General features: G+C 45.5%; 1 protein-coding gene across 1 annotated transcript in view; it reads left to right on the forward strand.

The window, feature by feature from the left end:
- Nucleotides 1-21,811, forward strand: part of LOC133349683 (disco-interacting protein 2 homolog C-like) — a 100,413-nt gene that overhangs the window by 71,999 nt on the left and 6,603 nt on the right. The window contains exons 28-37 of the mRNA XM_061563330.1: nucleotides 790-901; nucleotides 2,238-2,347; nucleotides 3,742-3,872; nucleotides 8,626-8,794; nucleotides 11,010-11,180; nucleotides 14,591-14,652; nucleotides 15,121-15,178; nucleotides 16,183-16,257; nucleotides 18,014-18,188; nucleotides 19,159-19,282. Coding sequence (XP_061419314.1) covers nucleotides 790-901; nucleotides 2,238-2,347; nucleotides 3,742-3,872; nucleotides 8,626-8,794; nucleotides 11,010-11,180; nucleotides 14,591-14,652; nucleotides 15,121-15,178; nucleotides 16,183-16,257; nucleotides 18,014-18,188; nucleotides 19,159-19,282 — 1,187 coding nt within the window. The remainder of the gene's footprint in view (nucleotides 1-789; nucleotides 902-2,237; nucleotides 2,348-3,741; nucleotides 3,873-8,625; nucleotides 8,795-11,009; nucleotides 11,181-14,590; nucleotides 14,653-15,120; nucleotides 15,179-16,182; nucleotides 16,258-18,013; nucleotides 18,189-19,158; nucleotides 19,283-21,811) is intronic.

The following is a 21,811-nucleotide window of genomic DNA, read 5'->3' on the forward strand; positions in this document are numbered from 1 at the left end:
TGCAAAGCTGGCTTACGTGCAAAGTAGCTAAGCAGCATTAGTTTGCTAAGCTGTGCGGTGAAAAGCAAAGTGGATGTCCTGCGTGGCTGTGCAGCCTCATTCCTAAACCAGTTTTTATGGAGTTGGCAGTTTGCTTCCTGTTAAATCTGCCTTCTATGAGGGGTGCGCTATGAAAAATGTACTTATATAACCTGAAATGTGTTTAAAAATAACCTGTGTTAGCTTCATTCGAACTGTTTACAATTTTCTTTTTTATATTTTCATGGTGTTAGTTCTCTACAGATAAGCCACACACACCTTATTTCATCCACTCAAGTTAAGATTTCAACATAAGCCTGTCTTCTAGGCAATTTGTGGGTTATCAAGTTTTTCCAGGTCAGCTATTTTACTCGGTCACACCATGAGCTATAAGGTGAACTCGTAACAAACTGTATGGCATCATGTCCTGGTGCGAGAATCCTATTTGCTCATAGTTATTCCTCAATGAATATGATAATGAATCTGATAAATTAGAGGGTGTTCATAATTTTTTTGACGACCATCTAGATGGATATGATGATTTAAGAGGGTGCCGCTGTGGTGACCCTGATGCCCGTATGTTTGGAGTTGGCATATTCTCCCCGTGGTCGCATGGATTTTTCTCTGGCTCCTCCAGATGATAAGCCACTTCTTTGAGCTATCATTTGTGACCAGGTCACTTCTGAAAAAGAGCTATGCAGCTCAGTGGGCCTTACCTGGCAAAGTAAGGACTAATTATGACAATGAAATGTTTCCCATCTCCATCTGCAGACGAGCAAGTCGGTGTGCGTGCTGACCACGCAGCTGCTCATGAAGCTGATAAAGTCGAAGGAAGCTGCTGCAGTTACCGACTCTAAGGTCTGGCCCCCGATGATTGATACGGGTAAGAATACATCTCTGGTCCAATTGAACGCGTGCACTTTTATATTACGTTTACACTTTGCATTTAACGCGCGTATGTGACGTTTGCGGTCGTGTGCCATCATGTGGACTGCCGATGGTGTCTTCACGCATCGAACGTAGCCGTGTAGTCTTCTCTGGCCTCCGTTTGTCAAATCAGTCTTGGTACAAGAGCTGAGCCGTGGAAATTTCACAACTCGTCGGATTGAACTTTCTAGCCACCTGCTTCTACTTAAGTGACTTGAGGATACCCTCGCATCGGCATTGAATTCAGTTCAGCGTTCATGTTAAGTGCAGAAAAATAAAATTAATCGGCCATGATCAGTGCACTGCTGGATGAGAATGCTCTTCAAGCTGCCCGCTGTGTCTCTCAGTTCTGAGAAATAACAATCCACTACTGAACACATCACGAGCCGATTTAATTGCTTACCTTTCTGTCTGTTGTGTTCCTCCCTTTGGCTGCCACTGTCGCTCGTCTCGACCACAGGCCCTCATCCCTGTGTGTGTATATATGTGTATATATATATATGGAAGGATTTTTTAACTTATAAATAATAAAATAGATTACTGTGTTTTTTTATCCACAGTTGCAACTGTGATTTCTCACTAACGTTCACCTTTAAAAACTCACCAATGCTCTCCACTTGAATGCCAATTAAGGTGTTAACACTATGACGTGTAAAAATAGGACATGTAATTAGGGCACATAACTATTATTGCATTTTAAAATCTAATGTTTTTTTTGCGTCTTTATTTTTGCCATCTGTATCGCATTGTTCCTCATTCTGTCTCGTGCTGAACAGTTGCTTGCTCAGATAGTAGCCTCAGTGCATGATCATATAATTAGCAGAGCATATACGCATGCATTTAAAATAACCATTTCTCACACAAATGATTCTACGAATGTATCGTGAGCATAAGAATGTTTCTGAATCAATGACTTGATGCATCATTACATGCCCTAGTGATAGCAACAGCAACAATATAATTTGTACTTGTTCACCATCTAAATGCACTCATTTCTTTAGAAGTGCTTTTGTGCTAACTTTGTTGTCCTTCCTCCGCACCTCCGCTCTGCATGGTTGGCCACGTACGGTGCGAACGAAGTTCAACACACGTACACGCGTACACCCGTGTGTTGAGACGCTGTGCAAAGCGTAGTGAGAAGATAACAGCGCGTTGTGGTGGGAAGTGACCGCCGCGAGTTGGAGAAGTGCTGACCTAAACAACAGCGGAGCGAGACGTGGCCATCGACAGAGTAGGAGGAGACGCTGATTCTCCTTGTTTGGCTGCCTCTCTGTGTGTGCGTGCACCCACAGACGAATTGCCCAAGAAGAAGCTGTTTCAGATCTACAAGGCACCCACGCCGGAGATGCTGGCTTACCTCGACTTCAGCGTCTCCACCGTCGGGATGCTGGCAGGAGTCAACGTACGTCGGCGGGAGTGTAACCGTTACCACGCTGCGCTACAAACCCGGCAACTCGAGTTCAATTCCCACTCACAGTCACTCACCGGTGACGATTATCTGAACCGGTCCTGGGACTCCCCTAGGTCGACTCGGCTCCAAACGAGTACCTGGTGCGGTGTGTAAACATCGCCACTGGGAAGACAAACGGATTGCCAGGTCTGGTGCTGTCCACCCACAAACCTCGTGTTCCGAGCTGGCCTTAATAGGTGCTCGCTAACAGCACTTGCTCCAACAGCCTGTTAAAGGCTATACGGGGGATCTTTGTCTTTAGACTTGTCATTGTGTATATGTATATGCACATGCTGTAACAATAACAATGAAAGTAGGGAGCGGCGATGCGATGATTAGCACGCCGCGCTATGAACCCAGCGCGTCTGCGTTCGATTGCCCTTTGTGGTGAAGATCAGTGGCCAGTGGTATCCGAACGGGTCCTGCATCTCTCCCACAACCCTTTGTCAGACCACTGCTGGATGAAGGGCCTCCCGACATTGTGTCAGTCACGGGGGTGCTTTCAGCATACTTCACCGCAATAGTCACTGTGCATTGGTGGAGGCGTGAGGGTCCGGAACCGGTTTGGATATCACTCGCCACATGATGTTAGCTATGGGCAGGAATCATGCTGTCCACTGCTACCACCGCTCGACCCCTTATACTATATTCATATATATGTGTGTGTGTATATACACACACACGCACACAGCGTAAACATCTCCACACCTAGTTGAGCACCGGTTCAGTCGCCGTGTCTGCTGGCGACCCTAAGCTGTTGGCAGAATGTAAATATTTCTGTGGTGGTGACCAGTCTGTCAAAAGTGCAGCCACTCTTTTGTTTCTGCACCCATTACACACACACACAGTAAGATTGTAATTCAATTAAACATGTAGATGAGTGCTTGGCACTCGTGTACAAACACAAATGAAAAAACAACAACTCATTAACACTTTGTTACTATGGAAAAGTATAAACTACAAGAGGCAAATATTTCAGGCAGTGACCCTGCTTCCGAACAGGGAGGGAGGACATAATATATTGATTTAAATTTGGAGACAGTGATTGATGCCCTTTATCTAACCCTAATATTATATATATATTTACGCACAAAATATGTTTGCATTATAAGGCAGTGTCACTGACAAAGGTCATGGTGTCATTTGATTTGTGCTCGCACAATCATAAGGCGTCCTTCGGTCCAGTCATCGGCTCCGCGGTGAATTAAAACGAGGTCAATCCTGGCCTCTTAGGCCATTGCGGATACACCGCCGCAATGTGTGTGTAAGAGCGGAATGCTATAGCACCGCTCACACCTCATCGCCCCCACCCCCCATAATCCTCCCCCCCCGCCCCATCGTCGCAGATGTCGCACGCGGCAGCCAGCTCGCTGTGCCGCTCAATCAAGATCCAGTGCGAGCTGTACCCGTCCCGTCAGATCGCCCTCTGCCTCGACCCCCATTGCGGCCTGGGGTTCGTGCTGTGGTGCCTCTCCGGGTAAGGGTCGCACTCGTCGGTCGGACGTTCGCGGCCGTCCCTGGAACCTCCTTCCAAAGGTTGTTTCGGCCTCAAATGAGTTCCTGGTGTGGTCTGTAAATATCAGCGCCGGGGAGGCAAGGCAGTCAGGAATCTCCATTTGCTGGGTTTTGTAGCAGGGTGCGTCAATCAGCAGGTGCTGATGTCGAATACGCTGCACGGAAGGTGCTCAATTTAAGGCTGAGACGAAAGCTGTAAGCCGGTGCGGCTATGAGCGGGTGGTGATTTGGTTAAGCACCACCACCCGGGCCAAATTTTTCTCCCCACTGCCAATGTTTACACACTGCACCCAGATACTCATTCGAGGCTGAAATCGACCTAGGAGAGGATCGCAGACCAGTTCAGATGTCACTGGCCACTGATGATATCCACGGCCGGGAGTCGAGCTCCGGTTTCACACCTATACATTTTTGTGACCCAAGCCACATCACCTGAGAGATGCCCCCCGGGGCCTCTTTGCTCCTGCGACTGTGACCCCAAATGCAGTCGCGGGTTTGTGTTGTGTGGACTCGGTCTCAAAGGAGCGAAACAAATGAATGATTTTTTTTGTAGGACAGTCCCCAGTCTCTTACCTGATCCAGAGTAAAGATTGTACCACGCAATTCGCCAGAGTAAGCCATTGTGTGCTGGACAAATTTGTCTGGAGAAACTGGCCCCCAATTCCGCAGGAATTCCCAGTAGGGAGCGTGTGCAGCTTACATGAGTGTGAGCGTGCCTGCTGAGAAAACGCACTGGGAAAAAACGAGGTTATATAATTTAATGAAAAAATGTTCGTAACAATTAATTTTTAATCAGTTCTGTTTTCAACAAACAATGCACTTCACAGAGGTCCCGAGCGTACTTTGCACTCTCTGGGCTGCGGTTGTTTATCACGTTTGAACGCGAAGCTTTCCTCTGTTAATTAATTAATTTAAATACACTTATTTATCAGCAGCGCGTGCCTCTTCAGTCATACTTTCTCTTGATTAGGTGATGCTTATTTCCAGTTAATCAGCAGAGAGCCAACACCTTCTATGAAGAAGTACGTTCTCAATTAAATGGACAATGTTTAGTGTTAATGAACTGCCAACGTCATTAAATTGTGTTTTTGCGGTATTCCCTATGCAGCGTGTTTTATATGCCTGTGTGTTTGTCTTTGTTCATACTGCATTGTTTTTGTGGGGAGCGATAGTGTCGTGGTTATCTTGTTGTGCTACGAACCTTGCTTACCCGCGTTCGATTCCGCTCAAGGCCAACAGCAGTGACGATTGCTTGAGCCGTTGCTAGGCCTCATCTGAGTCGACTCGAACTTAAATGAGTACCTGGTGTGGTGGGTAAATATCAGCACTGGGGAGACAAAGGAGGCCGGGCGTGGTGCTGGCCACCCACCTCTTCGTGTGCCGTGCCGGCCTAAATAGGTGCTCGCTAACGGCACTTGCCCCCAGCAGTCTGTTAAAGGCTATACGGGGGATCTTTGTCTTTATGCTATGCTTGTCATTGTATAGATCTATATGCACATGCTGTAATAATAACAATACAAGTGGGGAGCGGCGATGCGATGATTAGCACGCTGCGCTGTGAACCCAGCAGACCTGAGTTCGATTGCCATTCGTGGCTAATATCAGTGGCGAGTGGTATCCGAACGGGTCCTGCATCTCTCCAACAACCCTTTGTTAAACTACTGCTAGATGAAGGGCCCCCCTGACGTCATGCCAGTCACGGGGGGTGCTTTCAGTGAGTATCTGGTATGGTGTGTGTTAACATCAGCACTGGGGAGACTAAGATTTCATCGGTGCTTGCTAACAGCACTTGTCCCAACTGTCTGTTAAGGCTTTTCTGGGGGAGAAGGCCTTTGTTTTACAGTATTTATGCATACATTGTACATGTTGCCCATACAGCTTCCATCTATGATGAAATCATTTTAATTAACCTTATTGAAATTATGGAAATGTATTCCTTATGTACTTAAGTTTTGTTTTACAATAGCTTACGCTCTCTCAAGACATTGGCAAATACCTGAGCCGCCCCCAGATCTCGATACAATATACATCACCAACACCCTGGATTGTTGTATCCAGGGAGCGTGAGAGATGGCAATGGCTTGGGGTGGTGAAATGTTGACTACCTTGCCTGGTATACAGGAGGTCGTGGGTTCGATCGCGGCCCTCACACCTGTATATTTGAAGTTGGCATGCTCTCCTCGCGATCGCGTGGATTTTTCTCCGAGTCCTCTGCTTTTTACCTCCTTATTTCGAAACATGCGTTTAGAGTATTTGCCTGCTATAAATTTACACGTGGTGAGCCACTTTGTTGAGCTATCATTTGCGGCAAGGTTGCGCCCGTTTAGTTTGAGCATCGATGCCTATTATGGAGCAGTCTCAGCGGCGGCAGCGGTGGCATTTTTACGTACTGTGAGCACGGCTGGAGGGGCTGGTGGTGTATTTGCAAGTTGGCAGCCAGGATTCCCTGGGAGGTCGCCCTCTGAAAGATTACACGACACGTGTGAGCTGCAGGTTCAGTGCAAGATGCAATCTGTGCCGACAGGCGGGAGGTGAGCGTATTGGCCTTCGTAGTGCGAGTCCTGGCTACCCTTTTCCTTTGTTAGAGTGATTAATTGAAGTGTGCGAAATTAATTGTACTGGGAGCTCTTTTGTGTTCCTGCACGAGAGTGCATTTAAGGTTTAGTTTACAAAAAAGCGATTCGGTACATCTTAATTAGGCATTTTTTGTATTATTATATTTGAACATCCATATTACAATGCGCCCGTGTGTTCGTGACATTGCTGCTCCATTTAAAAAAATAAAGTCGGGTAAAACTGTTTAACACACAGGCTGGTAAAACTATCAACCTTAGCAGAATTTTACAATGCCTGTCTTGGTATTAAACGGTCTAATTTACACTTTTATGGGAAATCTCGATTAGTCTCGCGGGTTCACGAGAGCTCTTTTCCCAGTGAAGTTACGAATACATCTCCTGCTGTCCGCCGATTCAAACGTAGAGCGGTCAACAAAAAGCGCTGCTGTTGATGAGAACAAGCAACGAGCTCGCATGTAAATGCACTTTCACATCGCACCCGCATGAAGGAAGTTGCGGGAGATTTGAAGTTGTTTGCGCTGCGGCCCTAATGCACTGTTCTCCTGACAACCCTGCATACATTCGCGTGGGACACCGAGTAGTTTGATGGCAGTCGTTTGCCGTACGCTTCTATTAATCCACGCTGACAATAGGCGAGGTAAGCGGGGGACTCTGAATGGGCGAGCTGATGCATTGCCCCTGTCATGTCTGGACAGATTGCATCTTCACTTGACTACTCTCCTTTGTTGTATTTCATTTGCCCCTCCCTCCCCCTCTTCTGTCCTCTATCACAGAAAGTCTCCAAACAGATCAACTTCATAGAATAATCTGCATCCAGCACACCTTTAATGACGGGCCTTCGAATCGTAGTCTTTATTTCGTCCTTGACTCCAATTGTCATTCCGATTTGTGTGTTATCGGCATCATACCATGAGATGAATAATCTATTTGGAAATGTCGCAGAAGCAGTGCTTGTTGGAAAATGGTCTGCAGAAGGAGATGGTAGAACATCTTCTGTATATCTTCACATCACCTGTTCACAACACGGGGTGGGGGGGGGAGGGGAAGCACTCTCCCAAATGCCCCCTGCCACAGACAGAAATATTTGTCACGTGGCAATCAAACAGACATTCAATCAGCTGAGCTGGAATTTTAACAAGGTCAAGTGAAACACCATATTTAATGTGATAGTCTTTGTGCCGTCAGGGCGACCGGCGTGAAATCCATCATTTCGCTTCACTTGAACACCCCGTTTAAACACGAGCAGCAGCTCCGAAATCGGCATCACGGCCGTGTCGACTCGGCGCTCTGACGTCTTGACTCACCCAATCATACGAATCGCCGTCTTTAAGCGCGGCAATTTCTGTTACGCTGCATGCAGATTATTGACCGAGGCCCCCTTTAGACTTTAATGTTCTCGAGTGCATGGACAGCTGCCACATATCCATGTTCATGCGCACTTATTTCATATCTATGAACAAATGCATTTGTGGAAAAGCGTGGGCTATCTGATTGGGAACTGCAGTTGTAAACGCAGTGGGTTTGTTGGGGTCACACCCTGGTGATGCTTGAGTGGCTCGAGCATTGCCGCTGTCGCTGGTTATTAAGATGCGCTTCGTGGAGTCGACGGAATTAAGATGCTGGATGTGCAGTTTATGTACGAACGTACGTCAAGCTTTATTTCGCATCGTAAGTAGCCAACCGTGCTAATCGGAGGTGAGATGTTGTGTTGGTGTCAGGGAAGAGGTAAGAGCAAATTAATAAACACGTGTTAATCAAATGTAAAACTAATTATAACAACCTTGCAAAGTAAATTGCGAATGTCAACCCCTACGTGGTTTATTAGCGAACATCGGTGCGTTTTTTCATAACAAATGTACTTTTTGGTTTATTTTTAAGTATATCATCCATGCAGCCCGTAGGAAAAAACTAAACATTTTATTTCAAAGCCTCTACGCGTCTCCCGCCGGTCTGAGCACACTGATTACATCGCTTAACACCATCCTCCCCACGCGAGATACAAATCTACCACTCGAAATGGATCAACCTTTGTATTCAAAGCGCAATTTAATTTGGCGTTCACCGACGGTTGTATTAACGAGCAAGCGAATGAGATTTCACGGAACGTGTCCCCCCCCCCCCACTGTGCCGTGCATTCAGGGTGTACGCCGGGCACCAGTCGATGCTCATACCCCCCGCGGAGTTGGAAGCGAACCCCGCCGTGTGGCTGTCGGCCGTGAGCCAGTACAAGATCCGAGACACGTTCTGCTCCTACTCGGTCATGGAGCACTGCACGCGCATGCTTAGCACGCAGACCGACTCGCTTAAGGTGATGCGCCGCCGCACACGGACGACGGATGCCATCTTTTCAATTCGGCCACGTGGTCTTATTGTATTCAAACCGGGATGAAAGAGCCCATTGAGATTCTGTTGTGCATGTTTGTTTTTTTCTAAGTGGAATCCAAGTGACTCGTTATGTGTGGCTGGTGATATATGTCTGGATACGAATGAACGGTGTCCGTTTCTGCCTCGGCGACGGCATAAGTTGTAATCTAGATTTGAAGTTTTCGTGACTGCAGGTGTAAGTTGTGTTTAAGGTGACATGAAAACAGGTGAACAGGTGGCCATCGCGAGTAGGCTACCACGTCCCACCCAAGTCGGCGCTACGTGCATTGTGGAGGTTATTTAAACACCCTTTAAACCGTCCCTCTCAGCTTGCATTGGTGAAGGCAGGGAGCATAGACGCACAGAGAACTCTACGGCTTTTGATCCTTTCGGGCAATGCCTTCTGCTTCTCCCCACGTGTTCCCACAGCCTGTAACAACCAGACGGTGCGAGGTGAACGGCTTTGCTAAGCTCCGCGTAGCTTCCCAAGATCTGACGAAATGGAATCTGTTTTGGGCGATTTGGTGAAAAGTACAGAATCCATGGCGAGCACCTTCTTATAGACGTGAACTTGAATTGTGGACATTGAAGGCCCGGTGGAATTATTTGCAGGGAGTGGTCATTGTGCGCGCAGGTCTTATGGCCTAAATACTAATTAAAAAATAATGGGAAGACTATGATATATACTCAATAGCCTTTCACACGGTTAAATAAGAGACTTTGACAAATCAAATATAAGGTTATGGATTTAAAAATTCAATGCTAGGAGGGGCGTCGGGTTATTATTGAACTGTGCTATTCGAGCTGTTGATGTTGCCAGATGGGCCTCTTGAGAATAACCCCCTTCAAGGGAACTATTTAAAACAAAATGTAATCGAATTAGCATATGGCATCTCGCAACCATCACGTTAATTATAGCATTTGTTGCAGTTGTTTTATATCAATGACTCGACCGACAACAACAATAGTTCTTTCTATAATTGCTTTACAGATTTCAACCTAAGCTCTGGGACAAGTCGCGTGAAAAAAAAACGATTTAATGGTGTGAACTATCCTAAAATATACTAATTAAAACAATGACAGTTTAGTTCTAGTTAGAATGTTGATTGTTCGAGAAAAGCTTAGTAATAATTAAATAATGTTCGGTTTCATATTCTTAGGTTTTTTCAGTAAAGTCATGTAGGTAAAACATTAAAATTAATAAAAGTAAAATAAAATAAAAATCACAGCCACGACTGTCGTGGCTGTGACGGTTCCACCTGAAGACGGAAGCTTGTGTTGCCTCCGAAACGTCGTGATTTTTATTTTATTTTACTTTTATTAATTTTAATGTTTTACCTACGTGACTTTACCGAAAAAACCTAAGAATATGAATCCTTGCAGTCACGAAAGCTTCAAATCTAGAATTAATGTTCGGTTTCACCACCAAACAATAGCATTCAGGTAACAATTTTTTTATAATGTCTCTTAATATTACAATACTCAAACTGAAGGACATTGCTTTAGTCGTTTTGGTTGTGTTCTTATAGTTTAATGGGTTTTATTTATTTATTGATGAACATTTTGACTCTGCTGCTATTATGTTGTTTTATTACATGTTTACTGTACCACTTCAGGACCCTGGTCTTAGAAAAATGCACTTTTAATTTCTAAATGTACATTTTAGTACAGCCGTTTTGTCAATCCACTCCTGGATGAGGACTCTCCGCTAGGTCCTTGGAGTTACTTTACCATACTTCCCCATGCTCGTCTTTGTGAGTTGTAAGCGGGTAATATAGATGTGGTGGCATAGAAGTACAGCACAAGGATCGATTTTGCTGCACTGCCCTCTGTTGCCCCACCTTGCATGTCCGACGACGACCTGTTTGTGCACACTTGATCACCCATCCAAGCATTATGCAGGGCTCAACCCACCGTAGCATCCATGCTCTAATGTGTTTTTAGTCCTCACTTGGTTATCGGTAAAGTTGCCCTTACTAACACGGTGGGCCTGTTCTTGTTAACGCTGTGTGTGTGTTGGCGCGGTGTGGTATGGCGTGGCGTGTGGTTCTCTTTGTACGTGGTGTTGTATGGCACGGTGTGGTGTGTGGTGTTCTATGTGTGGTGTGATGCGTTGCCGTGGTGCGGCTCGGCGTGCGGTGGTGCTTGCGGTGTTGCAGGCCCGCGGGGTGAACCTGTCGGGCGTGCGCACGTGTGTGGTCGTGGCGGAGGAGCGGCCCCGCATCGCACTCGCCACCTCCTTCTCCAAGCTCTTCAAGGACCTGGGGCTCTCCCTCCGAGCCGTGGGGGCCACCTTCGGCTGCCGGGTCAACCTTGCCATCTGCCTGCAGGTGAGCGGCGGCGGCGTCGGCGACGTCCTTTTCGTCGTCATCATAATTATCGACAGCTGTGATCTATCTGCCGGTTGAAGGTCTCCCATCTCTCACGGTCTCGCAATGCAGCGGTCCACCGAGCATCTGCAATCGCGCGTATTTCATCACTCCGTTTCTGCATTGGATGCCCTCTTGGGCATGTTCTCTCCTTTGAATGTCACTCTGTTATTCGTCTCGACCACCAGGGTCATCCCTTCTCGACGTGTCCTGCACAAGCCCACTTTTAAAAATTCCTGGCATAGCCATTGGACCCCTAATAATCGACATGCATCTTGCGAGGAGGCACTGGTTTAGAGCATTCAACCCAAAATTTTAATGCCTGCAAGTTCATTTGCTGGTCGAGGTTCAATTCTGCATGTAATCCTGAATAAGGCCTTATGAGTGAGTATCACTTTCTGGAAAGACATGAGTTGCTCATGCTATGCACAGACTGGCCAATCACTGTGAGAATGTGGAATTTCTGCCTCTGGTTCATCCATCAACGGAGATGATTGTTGTGCCATTGAGGAGAGAGAGACTTGGTAGTTTAAAAACTCAATCTTTACAGAAGAGAGCCTCAATGAGTCTTGGGAATCTTCGAAAATGGTCCTATTTGTAATGTTTGATCGTTGTTCATGATTGCAGAGCAGCCAGGAAAACTGAAAAAAACTCGTACATATGAGAGGCGCTAGCACTTTCAATTATGTAGAGTGCATATTAGCAGCCTACTTGCTGTACTGTCACCTCAAAGTAGTCATGCAAGTTTAGTGTCTCCTGTTTATTGACAATGATTTGTACGATGTATGTTGAACTTCTTTTGCACCGTACGTAGCTAACCGTGCTAATCGGAGGTGCGGGGCAGGACAGCAAACGAACCTCAAAACAGTTGTAAAGAAATGAGTTTTCAGTCTAAACAAAGAATAGTTTTCAATCTTCAATCTGATCCACCAACCCCACATCTGATGGGCCAGGTTGCAGGCAAGCGACGTCGTACCCAGCACAGTCGGCAACTCCCCCGAGTCATTAAGCCATTAAAAAAAAATAATTCAAAGTAATTATTCTAAAATAAAAATCTCGTGGTACGGAAGCAACTGGGTGGCCAAGGTGCACCGTTCGCCTCGTGAGGTATGCTGTGTTGCTGTTGCACAACTTATATATAGTAGCATATTTTTCAGCTGAACACCAGTACAATTGAGAGAGCGATCGAATTTATATTCTGAGGTGCATTTCTGAGTAAGAAAGTGGAAGCAGGTGGTGGCTATGGGTGCTTAAGCCTGAAAACAAGGCAATACGTTCGAGGCCATAACGCTGTTTCTCACATTAACCAAAAGAGTGAAAAGGAATAAGCATCGCACTTCCCCGGGCCTCGGAAGAGTTTCTCTCGCTGGGAGTTTAATGGCCTCCGCTCAGTCGCCAAAACCAATTATAATAAGTAAGTAAATATAAATCAATGGGCCAAAGGTAAAGAGCACAGGCAATTTTCGCTGCTGCCATTCCTCAGCATGACGTACAACCTCTGGATTGAGGAAAACTCTGCCTTCTCTGCCGAAGTCCAGTCAATTAGGCAAGCCGGGCCCTCCTAGCTCACACTCCATTCACTTCGGCTCTGGTGTGCACCTTAAGCCAAGACGGTGGGAACTTGGGGTAGATGGACTTGTGAACTGTCAGGTGCAAGCATCTGTGCACTCCTGACGCCTCTAAACCAGGGATGGGACACCGATGGCCCTCGAATTATTTTCACGTAGCCCGTGGCCACATGTGGCCTCCCATTTTAAAACCGTATTTATCAGCCGTGCCAGTCGGGTTCTAGAGGGAAATACCTTTGACCTGGCACCGTTGTTTTTTATTATTATTATTATTATAATTTTAGCACACTCAGTCTCTTCTGTCACTGCAAAAGACTCTTGCAGTGACAGAATTGGCCAGGTTGTGCGCGTGTCAATGTGTGCTTTGCCCACGGTGTGTAAACATTGCCACTGGGGAGACAAAGGCGGTCGGGCGTGGTGCTGGCCACCCACCCCCTCGTGTACCGTTCCGGCCTTAATAGGTGCTCGCTAACAGCACTTGCCCCTACAGTCTGTTAAGGCTATACGGGGGATCTTTGTATCTTTGTTGGCCCACTAAAGGCATTTGAAAGCTCGATTCGACCCTCAATAAGGAAAGAGTCATCCAACCCCCCCCCCCCCCTGGTCTCAACCAATTTAGGTGGTGAAATCACTTGGCTTCATATGGCAGAACATTAATGTATTTGTTGAGAATACCCGATGTGATTACAACCTCGCAGCAGCAGGTGTTCAGTACCATTTAAGACGGCGCCATATATATATATTTTTTATGTCGGTGAGTTTCTCTCAAGGTTTTTTAAATGCCTGCCAAATCCCATTTGTGAGTGATTGGTTGAAGGGCTTGTTCTTATGGATGCTCATCTCTACCTCTTGTTAAACGCTTTTGGTTAGAGTGCTTTAAAATGTTCTTTTGTTGCTCAAAGAGGAGTTGCAGCAGTTCAGCACTTGAATTTATGCACCAGTTCAATACTGCTGATGTCTTTTTTAACACTTGGTTGGCACGGAAGGACGCATTTCTTTAGAGCAGGTGTTTAGTTTAACCTTGACTCGTGCGTGCATTTTTCTGCTTCAAAGAGCTTCGCTGAGTGTTTCTAATGCCCATCATGTCTAAGATACCAGCTCTGAATAATGATCACGTAAAAATAGCCCTTTGTTGTGTCCCCTTCATTAAACGAAACGGTTTTGTAAGTTGTCAAAGAGAAAGGAACTTTTAAAACATACTATCCTGATGATTTCCTTTGCATTGCCATTAATAGACTTTGCTGTCTTATAAATATTGGCCTGGGTAAAGCAAAGGCCTTAACTTTGGGACTAATTGCATTCGGCAGCATTTTTACCACCAAATTGCTGAATATTTTGGTGAAATCGGTGAATGTGTCCAATTGCAGCCATTATGATCATTAATCTGAGTAAAAGCCACTTGCCTAATGACAGAATTTTCTCAAAATAGATGTTTTAAAAATATAATGTGATGAACATCTTGCGACAGGGTGTAAAGTAAACATTGCAGAGTGCCTTTGATCTGGCTGGTAAACACAGACGTGCCACTTAAAATAGCAGACCTTCACTAAAATCTCACGGTCTTGTGTCTTGTTGTAGTCTTCTACAAGCCCCGGCGGTGGTGTGTTGTAGGCAACAAAGCCATATTCTGTTTTATTGTTTACCGGCTCTTTAATGCACAGTTCCAAAGCAGACCTCTGCAAATTGTAAAGATGACTGATTGAGTCAATATCCAATAACATGTGTAATGGAAATTGCTTCCCGCCCCTGCCTCCTGACTTTAACAACGGAACGGGTCAATAATTTATTTTTTCTTTATTTCAGGGCACATCTGGTCCTGACCCAACCACGGTCTACGTCGATATGAGAGCTTTAAGAAATGACAGGTATGGCTGCAGCGCTCTATTGCGTTAATCTATTACAACTGCACAAATAAATACCCTCTGGGAGATTATCCGTGACTAGGAATGAATTATTAAGCAGTCTCGCCAAAGTCCAATTTTAGTGTCTTGCGAGGTTCAACTTTTTTTTAAGTGACATGTAGATTTAGAGCCCCTTTCTTGATGGCAGCCGGCACTGTTAAGCCCCTTTGATAAAAAAATGAAAAAAATTGGACCCAAAACACAGCTAGGGAGTTTCTAGACTGTGCATCTCCATTCTGGCCAAGTAAATCAAATGAGAGTGCTTTCGGAAAGCCTGCTTTTGTGTATCTGCCCAAAACTCTAAATCAGGGCTGTCTGGCCATTACTACCTAATTCAGTAATCTCCGCTGGCAGTACGTCAGAGGACAGACTGGTGCTTGTTTTGATTTCTGGCACTGCTTTTTTATTAATAGCGTGCCGATTTACTTTCAGGGTGCGTCTGGTGGAAAAAGGTTCGCCACACAGCTTGCCCCTAATGGAGTCTGGAAAGGTGGGATCATGCTTACCCATTATGCATGCCGTCCATAGTAAGGCCACGCTGTCACATATCTAAAACATAGCACAGGTAACTTTAATGTGCAGTTATATTTATCTTATCTCGCTTCCAAAAAAGGCACTTTAGAATTTACATTGGTTTCATGTGGTCTTATTTTCTGCTCGTTTCAGGTGTATTAAAGCAGTGGTTTGGTAAAAAAAATGTGTACATAAAATTTTGATTTAAAGCTTTCGTGACTGCATGGATTCATATTCTTGGTTCTTTCAGTAAAGTCACGTAGAAGGGAAATAATAAAATAAAACATATTAAACAATAAAAATTCTCACGACGTTTCGACTGCAACACAAGCAATCATCATCAGGTGTGAAATCCACAGCAATAATTTTTTTTTTCAAATTTTCTTGCTGTGGATTTCACACCTGATGATAATTGCTTGTGTTGCAGTCGAAACGTCGTGAGAATTTTAAATTTTTATATATATTTATTTTATTTTATTTTTATGTTATTTTATTATTTCCCTTCTACGTGACTTTACCGAAAGAACCAAGAAAAATGTGTACATTGTTAAAATGGAAAAGGAAATAACCGCTTTATTTTTTAATGTCCCGTGTAATGCACAAACACATTTTTTCATGGTTGTAAATGGTTCTAATAATAACTGGAGGTCACGGTTTAAGTAATATTCGCAATTTCCGCGTTACGTATTAATGCAGTTATTAGTCCAAATGACTGGCAGCATTGATTCAGCCAGGACTAGTTAGGGAGGTCACGTCACTCGCGGCCGATAATGTTAATTAACTGAATGATAATGTTCATCGTCGTTTTCACCTTAATTGTATTGGACAGAACCTGCCTTGAGCCCCTCGATCTGTGCCGAGCCAGCACTAAATGTGGAACTGGGCGGGGGGAGATGGGGGTGGTGGGGGGGGGGTGTGTCCTTTGTGGACCGTGGAAGGTTTTTGCCTAAGAGGGTGATTTTTATTTATATTTTTGCGCAGATCTTACCTGGAGTACGCGTGATGATCGTGAACCCAGAATCCCTTGGGCCACTGGGAGATTCGGATCTGGGAGAGGTAAGACTTCATCTTCTTGGTTCTTTCGGTCAAGTCACGTAGAAGGGAAGTAATAAAATAATCAAAATAAAACATAATCAAATCATTCTCACGACGTTTCGGCCACAACGCAAGCAGCCGTCCTCAGGTGAAGACCAGGTCTGTCGAGGCGACAGCTTCTGAATGAAACAGCACCATGCTTGGAGCATATATTTAAGCTGGGTTGGAAAGGGGGGGGGGAAAGGTAAGACTTCATTTGAAATGTTTTTTTTTTCATTTTTACGACAAGGCCTGACAATCTCAAGACGTTTGCGGGAGAGTCCTGCATTGGGATGCTTGGTCAAATCCCATTAGTTAGTGTTTTGGCATGTGTGAGGTAAACTGGATTACCCGGAGAAAACCCATATACACAAGGGGGGGGGGGGGGGGGGGGTGAGACTCAAAGCTCTGCACAGATACGTTCAAGAAAACATTCCTGTACCGCTATCTCTCTCGCCACCTTGCCGGCCAAGCCTACAAGACATCGTAATCCCAGGCAGTCTTCCATATAAATACTAAACCAGCCTCAACCCTGCATAATTTATCATTGTTTCTGCCTCCGCGTACAAGCAGTCGCTAAAATAACAATAAGTTGTTCCTTTTTTAATGCGGGTATAAATAGCTTAAACAAGAGCATTCGGCTACATCTGAGCACCATCCTTTCCTCCCTGTGGAAAGAAACTCGTGTTTTTTTATATCATCGGAAAATTCTATTTCTTTTTTTTTAGTTTGATGTCGCTATTGTGCTGTTCTTGTTGTTAACGTTTCTGTGAATATGGTAAGTACGTCTCTCATACATGCTGCCGTGCGTGGTATTGAATTGTCCACATTGCAATTGGACCGTTTGGCAGTCGCCCAAGACTTTTGCGGTCCAGTTCATATCTCGCTTGTCCGAGTCAATCAGCTATCCCACAGTACGTGTGACAGGGGGCGCTATCCAGCTATGAGGCCAACAGCCTCGATTGATCTCGACAATTTGCGCACCAGCAGACCCGAGTACGCAATGTCATTTCAATTTACAGAGCGTAGGAAAATATGGAATCTTGCGAAAATACAAATTTGCGCAATGGAGAGATAGGAGACTGCTGCTCATAGATGGGAGAGGGTGATAAAGTAAAATATGGTTGAATGCATTTAAAGAGCGGTAAGAAAATCTTAGGCAGAGAACAAAAGGAAAATCTTCAGCCTGGATTTGGACAGATTTAGATATGGCTGGGTTTGATGGATTTTCAGACGGATGAGAGGATGAGGAGTTGGAATAACAGATCCATGGGGGAATCTGCGCAGAAGGGGGGAGTAACCTTCCATTGAGCGGAGGTTGAGTGGGGGGTTTCTACAGAAGGCGGCCTGGGTTACTGGAGTGCAGAGCACATGAAGGGGAGTAGACGGAGATGAGAAACAAGCAGCGTGTCCAAAGACAATCTTAAAGATAGTAAGGACGATTTTGCAGTAAATTAAAATACACACACGATCAGGACTCTCCACACCCCCGATATACATACATACAGACTCTTCACATGCCCCCGTACCTCCGAGTAGCACGTTTGGCTTCATACAGTGCGAAATAAGTTCAACATACATCCACACACGTGTTTGCACCATTGCCGTAAACCACAAGTCGTATCTCACTGCTGTACACGCAAACCCTTATGAGTGACCCACGGTTCACCGAGTTCGTTAGTGTCATGCGTTTTGCCCCGTCGACCCTCGCCTGCTTTTGCTCCACTCTTGCCGACAGATATGGGTTCAGAGCCCGCACGGGGCGAGCGGGTACCACTCATTCGTGGGCGACGCCTCGCTCATCGCGGGTCACTTCGACGGGCGGCTCAGGGTGGGCGACACCCATGCCGTGTGGGCCCGCACCGGCTACCTGGGCTTCTTGCGACGCACGGACCTCACCGACGCAAACGGAGGTTCGTTCCCCTGACGCCTGGGGTCGCTTGCTCCCGCGTCGTTTTGTCGAATTTCGCACAGCAATTTTTTTTTTTACTTCCAATGTGTTTTCTTCCCTGGGCAATAAGGAATTGTTTTCAAAAGCTATTACCATAGCGCAGCGTAACAATTTCAAAATTGCCGTTATTTTCGGCGTAAATTAAACAACATGCTATTCGATCTCACACACGAAAAGCAAACCAGTGCCCAACATAGCACAAGGGCATTTAAAGCCCTCCAGAATTTCAGTCAACCAAGAATAAATTTAACCCATGCAACTACAACACCAAATTCACAAATATCCTGGGGAGTATGGGAATTGTAATTGGGGAACTTTTTTTTTTCCCTGGGAGAAAAAGACTGACACAGGTTCATCATTGCTGAATAAATTATGAGGCCTCGCAAGGTCTCCGTTCAATAACGATCGCAGCAGGGACTAAGTGTGTGGTTTTCTTTTTTTTTTACCAAACCGCTTAGAATGCGATCGTCGTTCTTAGTAATGAACGAATTAATGAATAAATTAATGCCCCCTTCCCCGTGTAAAAAGTCCACGTTCCCGCTCGCACATTCCCTGTGTAAGGGGGGCAGTGAGCCCATTTCCCCCCTCCTTTGCCCCAACCCAATGAACACTGTGTTTGGGCTTCTGCTCTACTGAATTTCTGTGCCGCCATTCCCTCGTTACTGCTCGCATTTCTGTGCCGGGCTCCTGTCAAAAAAAAAAACCCCCCGCAATGAATGAGAAGAGAACGAGTGGCCGAGGTCGATGGCAGTGATGTACGTACTTAAGTATGTATGTACGTCAAACTTCTTTCGCACCACTACGTACGTAGCCAACCGTGCTAATCGGAGGTGCGGAGAAAGCAAACTGAACACAAAGAACTGCTTTTAATGAATTGCTTTTTGTCTGGTTGGGTTTTCGTCGACCGACGTTTTTGCGAAACTGCCTTTCAGAGCGTCACGACGCGCTGTACGTGGTGGGCTCGCTGGAGGAGGCCATGGAGCTACGCGGAATGCGCTACCACCCCGTGGACATTGAGGCCTCCGTGCTGCGAGCCCACAAGAGCATCACCGAGTGGTGAGGCACGCCACGGCTATCGCGACTTCCCTCCCCCTGTGATCGCTCGCACCCAATGGCCATGGCTGACCGGGAGCAATTTTCTGGCATTTGTTGCCAGAAGTCACCGCTGGTTATAATTGCCGCGCTGTTTTATGTTACGAGCAATTGGTTGCAAAAATGTGGACGAATTTCTATGGCCACTCCCCCTATTGAGCAACTTGGATGACAACGGCCATATCAGATTACAGATATAGGTCACATGACTTCCCAAGGTTGTGTGCCCTGTAAAACCAATTATTCTTAATAATATCACGATGTTCAAAAGTCTCTTTTCATTGCATAGATGGAACTATGCAATTGTCATACCATTTTACTTTTGTGTATAATGGCTCTAACTCTAAGATGCAGCCCTGGGTCCAAAATATAATATCTTTGGTATATAATTTACAGGCTCTTGCTTGACCTTATACAAGACATTTAACATTTATTCACATAAAGGGATCAATAAGGGATCTTTTCTTAGCAAATATATCATATTGCTTGTGCAGATCTTCAGAACAGTGTAGAGTATTTCAAGACTGCATCGATATTTCGGAGAGCGAGTGCTGTTTCACGCACAACCTGCGGATATTTTCTGCTTAGATGCCGAGGTACAGTGATTCTCCACTCTGGCAGACTGGGGTTCGACTCCTGGTGTTGCACATTAGTGGCAAGTGTGCTGCAAATCGTCCCTGGGTCCCCCATCTATAATTGGCTCAGCCATAAAACACATTCCTGCGGAGGGAGCTGGTAGGAACGTTGAGTTGCTCGGTCAATGGCCAGGGTCAACGGCGGCGTGGTGTATTCCGCAAATATGCCCGACTGTGAGGGCGGGCACAAGCCGGCGTGAGTAGGTTAAACGTTGAGTTTTATAAGGGCACCACGGGGTGACCAGCCCCTCCCCACCCTCCCCACCCAGCCCCTCCCCACCCTCCCCACCCAGCCCAGCCCCTCCTACCAGTATGAATATGTGGCACAGTGTGTAGCTGTTAACGTCACTAATGGTGGATCTCAGGTGTGGTGATAGCCACACCTCCACCACTCCCGTGTTCCCCCTTCCTGTGCAGTGCTGCCTGTAATGAATGGGTGCTTGCCAACGACAATGGGGCTCCTTCTTCAGTCCGTAAACTTGATTCACGTGCACACAAAACGTCTTGGACGGTTGCAGTTACTTGCAGTGGTGTTTGTAGGCGCTTGGGAGACACTTTAATGGCAAATATTAAACTCACTGCTTTTGCATCTCACTTAATTTAGCGCGGGAGAAAAGAGCTAAAAGTTACATGCACACGAAAAACAATGCCAAAAGTTCAACTGCATCCCATTTCATTACGCTGACCTTCAGAAAAGCAAATTGCCTGTGAAAACTGAGGAATAAAAACTAATTAATGACTGGCTGAGCATTTTAAAGAATATGTATGAAAAGGACTATTTTAAATTATAACTACACTTGCATTGGCACAAAGCTCCAGGTTACAAGCAAAGCTGAGCTCATCCCCATACTGGTACTGTTTGATAACAAAGGTCTTAAGGGTTTTAAAAGGCCCTATTTAATTAAAAACGTATTGCTGCTGAAACCCAAAAATTTGCGTCATTAATAAAACACATTACGCAAGCACTATAACGCTGTACATCGGCCAAGCCAATCAACATTGTACCTTGTGCGTAGATTCGCTCTGCTTCATTAATTAATAAAAAAAAAATTTGTTCCATGGATGAGCGATTTCAAGGATGTTAAGTGCGCACTCACCCATGCCATTCAAAAGACAATGACAAAAATCCCCCGTGTATTCTTTAACAGACTGTTGGGGCAAGTGCTGTTAGCGAGTAGCACCTATGAAGGCCGGAACGGCACACAAGGGGATGGGTGGAAAGCACCACACCCGGCTGAATTTGTCTACCTCGTGGCAATTATTACAAATCGCACAAGGTACTCATTTTAGGCTGAGTCGACCTAGGAGAGGCCCAGGACTGGTTCAGATAATTCTCACTGTTGTTGGCCATGAGCAAGAATTGAACTTGGCAATTCGGGTTTGTAGCGCAGTGCGTTAGCCGGTATACTACCGCTCCCCATCCACTTACACACTCGCACACCTCGTACGCACCTGCCTTCACGTCCATCTGCACATCCACCCACGCACCTATGCACTCAACCACTTACATACCCACGTATTTATCCGTGAACCCACCGACCTACTCGTGTCGCTATCAAAGCACCTACCCACCTATAAAACTGCACGCTTGCCCGGCGATGTTTGCACAAACTCGCCCACCTACTCACCCACACAACTATCCACCCACTCCTCCTCTTGGTTCTTTCGGTAAAGTCACGTAGAAGGGAGGTAATAAAATAATAATAATAAAACATAATAAAATATTATAAATAATAGAAATAAAACATAATAAAATATTTTATTATGTTTTATTTTTATTATTTTATTACCTCCCTTCTACGTGACTTTACCGAAAGAACCAAGATGAGGAATCCCTGCAGTCACGAAAGCTTTAAAT

The sequence above is a fragment of the Lethenteron reissneri genome, chromosome 31, assembly GCF_015708825.2.
Source record: "Lethenteron reissneri isolate LAM-NWPU_2019-01 chromosome 31, ASM1570882v1, whole genome shotgun sequence".
NCBI lineage: Eukaryota > Metazoa > Chordata > Hyperoartia > Petromyzontiformes > Petromyzontidae > Lethenteron > Lethenteron reissneri.